Below are 6,000 nucleotides of genomic sequence, written 5' to 3'. Positions count from 1 at the left end.
GCCCGCCCAATTTTAGGAGAACATTTACTTACATTAAGACTTATCAAAGAGAGGAATACGGGAATATCAAATATGTTTTAGAGTGCAAAACTTCTGTCTTTCCTTAAAGAAATTGTAAGGGCTAGCCAATTTCCTCTTATAAGCGGTCATTTGGGATTGTGTAATATTTGCCGTTAACTTTCGTTTCGTATTTATACTCGACTTCTCTCTTTCAAGTGCATCAGTAAGGTTTAAGTTAAGCCTCAACTGATTTTTGTTGATTGTTTCATCTATTTGGCTGCTTTATCAATCAACCTCAGCGTCATTTGTATTTCACAAAAAGAAAAGAAAATTGCGTGAATGCAAGTAGCGTTAATGTATTTATGATCAGTTCAAAGTCGACAAAGTGAAATAGGATGATAACCTCAAAGAGACAACAAATCGTCTCTCCAAATGACATGTAGTCGAGTCTAGAATGCCATCCTAACAAACAGAAACTGGTCCACTGCAATGCTGCACCTTTAAGTAGCTTGCAACTGAGGCTAATGCTAATAATAATGTTGCTTTTGTCTGCGGGGCTAGCTGTCGCTAAAGTATAGTATAAGGTAATAGAAAAAATCTAATTATCTAAAGTATTTCCATAGGACTAGTGTTAATATAGTTCAACTGATGTTATGTTAATGTGTACCACTTCATGTTGAATGAAATACTTACTTGTCACCTGGACAACGAAGCTGCAGTTTGCAGTGTTACCGCTCTTATCCGTCGCCGTGTAGGATATCTCATACAACCCGACTGTAAGATTGACGGGGGGTCGAACTGGAGGATACGTCATAACGGTAGTTCCCGAGTTATCAGTAGCTACTGGATCACTCCATGACACTACAGCACTGTCGTCACATGAATCAGTGTAAAATACCATTTCACTGGGGCATGTGCCATGAAACGTCGGGGGAGAAAGATCTGAAGAAACAGTAAACAATGGATTGACGGTTAATTTAAAAAAACAAACATGGTGCCTATGAGAAATGATCTTAAAACCACGATTTCTTAGAAATAAAGCTGTGCAAGTTGACCGAAGTTCCAACAGAATTCCAAACTAGGGCCTTTGTGATGCCGTTGCAAACGCCCCGTAAATGCAAAGCACATCTCCTCTTTCCTTTTTTGATTACTATAGATCATGACCTCAGAAAAACCAACAGGAACTGAAGTACTGAAGTGGAAGAGACTGTTACCTTTACATATTGTATTGTTTTCCCCAGTCCAATTTCCACCGTTGGCACACACTCGAGTTGACGTCCCCTCCAGAGTATAACCATCCTGGCACGTAAAGATGCATTCCTGACTAAACCCACGCTTAGTGAGGCATGAGGCTGGCGACAGGGCGCCGAACGGTGGAGGAACAAGTGCATCGCATTCAATAGCTGAAACAAGTCTTGTTAGTACAGTCTTTCAGCAGTCTTTAGAATAAATTCAGTAAAGGCAGATGGCGCGTCAAATCTAGCTATAAGCTGTTACCACTAAGAGAGAGTTTGTGGGAACAGAATGGCGGCACTCATTTCAAGAACTTTGTTATTGTAATAATCTAGCCACTTTTTTTCAGGAAGAATTAGTTGTTTAACAGACCGTAATCATAATAAAAGATCCCACAACTATCAAAGCCCTAGTTATTGTACGAACTGTGTCTTCAGCCTCGACCGAAAACATTTCTTAAATCGATTCAAATATCACAGAACCTTGTCCTGTAATCACTTCATATCTACCTTTACATGTAGAGGTTTGTCCACTCCAAGTTGCGTTCTCCATACAGTACCTCACTGAAGAACCAGTAAGATAGTAGCCAATATTACAAAAGAAACTGCATCGTACACCGTAAAACTCTGCAATGTGGTTTGAACAACCAGTTTTGCCACCGTTTAGCGGAGAGGGAAGAGACTGACATCTAATAACTAAAAAGATAAGGCAAAATGTTGGCTCTTAAATTACATCAATATGTCATAACTTAGTAATTAATTGAAGTCTTCATCAGCTATACAGTGCTCAATAGCTAAAAGGTCAAGTCTACATACGAGCCAAGTGGCCCATCAGGCCGGCGCTTATCTCTGGTTTCTGTACCATAGGAGTATTTCTAGGAGTACAACTAGGAGTATTTGTACTCTCCCTGGATGGGACGCTAGTCCATCGCAAGGTTACCCCCAAGTATTTATACACCTGGGTAGAAAGAGACACTGTGAAAGTAAAGTTTCTTGCCCAAGAACATAACACAATGTCCCCGGCCAGGGCTTAAAAACGAACCGCTTGATGTGGAAGCTAGGGCACTAACCATAAGCTCACTGTGCCTCGAATAGATAAACTAGAGCTACAAAAACGTAGATTTGCAGAGTTGGATTAAAACGTTTAATTTCCTCTGAGAGTTTCATGCTTCTCACGAGACAATCATTAGGCAACTGCCAAAAACAACTAATGCGTCCAAAGATACTGAAAATGTGGAACAATGCATTCTAAGTGTGACATCAGGGGCGGGATATGACATAATGTAATTGTATGAATCTGCTAATTAATGGCAGGTTTTCAACAGACATTTTCTGGAATGTCTGCTGCTCGGTGTCAGTTCATATACAAGCTAACATGACTGGAAACGACAATCTATGTAATTTCGAAACGATAAATTTCCTGGCGATTAATTGTGACGTGTTCTCCTCTCATCCTCAATTTATTGAGGAAATTTTACTTTACCTTCGCAAGATGGCAAAAGATGGCTCCAAGAACCTGGAGGTCTATTTCCATGGGCAATGCACCTGGTGACTGATGAACCATTCAAGCGATAGCCAATCGCACAAGAAAAAAGGCACTCGGCTCCATTATGGTTGCCACAACTACCCATGCGCAGAGGACCTCCAGACTGGACAGTCAGCGAAGGACAATAAATCACTGTTTACGGTAATGAAAAGTAAATCAGATCAACATCACCTCAGAATGTGGATGAATCATGCTGCGTTAGGCCCTCCTGCCTTCGAGTAAGACTTTTATATGGCAATTATCCTTTTACTGTACATATTACTATAGGTTGCACTTAACTGTGTTTTGACTTTTTTTTTAATTACACTGACCCACTTACCCACAACTTTAATAGTAATACTGCAGAGCTTTTTGTTTCCCGACATGTCAGTTGCTGTATAGATAACCACGTGAGTGCCTTCTGCCATCCTGTGTGGTGGATCCATGAAATTTGAAGTGACTTTAGGTGGAATTCCAGAGTTGTCAGTGACAACAGGGACTGTCCAGGTCACAACAGCTGAAAACTGCCCGCTTTCAGTGTGTACTAGAAGCGATTCCATGGGGCATGAGTCACCGAACGAGGGGGGAAGTTCATCTGAAAAATTTTGTCTGACTGTTAGTTCCATGGAAATTTTAGTCCTCGAGCGTCTGAAGGTTTCGAGCGGTTTTCGTTCGAGTGACGTAGACTTCAAACTAGACCAAATAAAATAGACAATCACAGCAAACATGGATAACACAATGAATTAGTCAGAACACCAAGGAAAAACAGACTATTGGCATCACGCGCAGGAAAACGCATGTTATCAAGTCGTGAGTGGCTTTGCATCTGTATTGGTTGAATATAGCTAATTTAGGACCAATTAGAGTGCGCAGCGAGGCAAAACGAAAAACAACTCCAGATTAGTTCCGACACTCAACTGAAAACTGCTCTATGGTGCTCTAAAGTTGTTCTAAAGTATGTGCGTTATTCCGACATGGGCATACATTCCCTGAAAACGAATTCTTAAAGTTTACGGGACACACGTCATAGATGAAGAAAACTTCTGAAAATATTAAAACGAAGTACCTCTCGATCGTCTGTTGCGAGCTGCTAATGATGACCCGCTATGATGGATCTGATTGGAAATCTATGTTAATATAACTGTAACGATACAATAGCCAATTTTCGTTATATGAACATTGCCACTCGGCTGCGAAGTGTAGAGGAAATAAAACAAGAAAACAATACAGCTATTTATCCTTTAACCTATGTTAATGCTCTTATTTTATTTTCCAAAGCCTCGGAGCTAAGTTAGACGTTTAATAATAATGAACTATTTTTCGCCTTCTGGTCATAAAAATGCGTTCACCTTTACATTTGATAGGGCTTCCATTCCAGTTACCGGACTGAGAACATGTTCGAGTGACATTTCCACTGTTACTGGCATATCCATACTGACATCCAAATACACAATTTGCTCCATATAAATTGCCACAGGAGGGAGACAGGAGTACAGCGTTTGATGGCACGCTTAAATGCGGACATCTTATAGCTACATTCGGTAAATAAGGCATACATTTTTATTATCAAAATACATTCTTGACCTCGGATAATAAATATTTTCCTACAGGGTAGCTTTCAGTCCTTACTTTGGTGTCTTTAATTCAGGGAATTTGCTCAATTTCTTAGCTCAGTTTCTTTTCAACACAATTTTGTAGATCTTGATGATCACAGCTGCGGAGCTTACTATTTAAGGGTATAAAACCACCTTTAGATTAAGTGTTAAATAAAGCTTTACTTTTCAGGAGGTAGGGAGAGACAAAACAACTTGAGATTGATAGGTCTTAGCTATGGGTATCTATTACGAGGATGGCCTTTCATCATAATTGACGGAGGGTTACCTTTTGCTCATGGAGGTTAAAAAATCAATAAAAGTCACTGCTATAAATATTTGTGATGGCTGATGGTTTTATTGAGCACTCAGTTTCATCACTGGTCGTGCAAAGGTCCCTTAATGACAATGGTACCGAGGAAGCCTTTAAAATACCTCGACATGAAAAGTCTTCTCCACTCCAGCTACTATTCCTTAAACATATCCTCACTTCGGAGCCTGAAGCGATATATCCAACAGAGCAGGAGAACCGGCAGGTCGTCAGGTAATCCCCTTTTGTATTCCCTTCACATCCTTGTAGGATGCCATTGGGTGGCGCTGATAGTGATGGACACTTGACAGCTGTACCAAAAAAACGGAAATAACATATTCTTAATGGCTAACTACTTTTTTGCTCTGATATCTGTGATCTTGGAAATCGACCCTTAAATTAAGGTCATTTTAGAAATAAATAAACCCTTGCTATAGCAGCAGAACTGAAATGAAGAATAAATTATTTGAAACATTTGAGAGGTTGTCTCTTTAAGATCATGCTCATAGTCCTTTTGTTTCATAAGTTCCTTGAAAGTTGGCATGTACCTTAAACTTACACTCGATTGGTCAGTTTCAAAACACATTTTATTTAGCTACAGAAAATTTTTCCTTGCTATATAAGGGAGTTTACTGGGGTGCAAATTCGAAAACTTTGATTGGCTATTTATTTTCTTCCCTTCCCATTTGATTGAGAATTTTATCCTCGCCTTGGATGGTAATCTTCATAAAACTCAAATCAAACAAAAGAAATTTAGAAGACCATTATATTTTTATAAGTGAATGTGATTTACTTTTTCACACAGAAGCACACCACTGGGTGGATAAATATTGCCATAAAAAAATTTTAAAAAATCTCGTTAGTGACACAACGTGAATTCACTTTTATTCAGCGACCACCGTACGTACAAATTTGAGGCGAACTCTTGTGAGGGACGATGTGACATCTCTTAACTGTCACTGTACGGGTCCGCAAATGATCCCAGGATCGCAAATGATCCCGGACCGCAAATGATCCCCAAATTGGACCGGAAATGATCCCTATATTGGACCTCAAATGATCCCGATCAAAAAATATGGAATGGCATGGATTTATATCAGAGGAAGGTGAGAACATGTACAAAAATTATGAACTAAAACACGTTTTATCATTTTACAAAAAAATATTCCACAGTTGCTGTTTTGTTCTTCGAAGGGTACAGATCGTTTTCACTGTCACGCAATAAAAAATAATAATAATAAATCGAAAATCAACCAATGGAAAAAGTTACGAAATTGTGATGTACGCTATAGAAGATAACTAAATAAGACACCTCCAAGTTTTAGGCCTGTGCATTTCCCC

The 6,000-nt window shown here is 39.4% G+C and overlaps 1 protein-coding gene across 2 annotated transcripts in view; it reads right to left on the bottom strand.

The window, feature by feature from the left end:
- Nucleotides 1-6,000, bottom strand: part of LOC145501834 (uncharacterized) — a 43,383-nt gene that overhangs the window by 10,401 nt on the left and 26,982 nt on the right. For both annotated transcript variants that reach the window (XM_081481221.1, XM_081481220.1), the window contains exons 10-16: nucleotides 4,785-4,970; nucleotides 4,107-4,289; nucleotides 3,098-3,352; nucleotides 2,716-2,910; nucleotides 1,743-1,928; nucleotides 1,215-1,403; nucleotides 694-942 (exon numbers count right to left, since the gene is read on the bottom strand). In XM_081481221.1, coding sequence (XP_081337347.1) covers nucleotides 694-942; nucleotides 1,215-1,403; nucleotides 1,743-1,928; nucleotides 2,716-2,910; nucleotides 3,098-3,352; nucleotides 4,107-4,289; nucleotides 4,785-4,970 — 1,443 coding nt within the window. The remainder of the gene's footprint in view (nucleotides 1-693; nucleotides 943-1,214; nucleotides 1,404-1,742; nucleotides 1,929-2,715; nucleotides 2,911-3,097; nucleotides 3,353-4,106; nucleotides 4,290-4,784; nucleotides 4,971-6,000) is intronic.

Source organism: Orbicella franksi, chromosome 10 (assembly GCF_964199315.1).
Source record: "Orbicella franksi chromosome 10, jaOrbFran1.1, whole genome shotgun sequence".
Taxonomy (NCBI): domain Eukaryota; kingdom Metazoa; phylum Cnidaria; class Anthozoa; order Scleractinia; family Merulinidae; genus Orbicella; species Orbicella franksi.
Note: the sequence above shows the minus strand (reverse complement) of the source record. Positions and strands in the feature narration are given on the sequence as shown.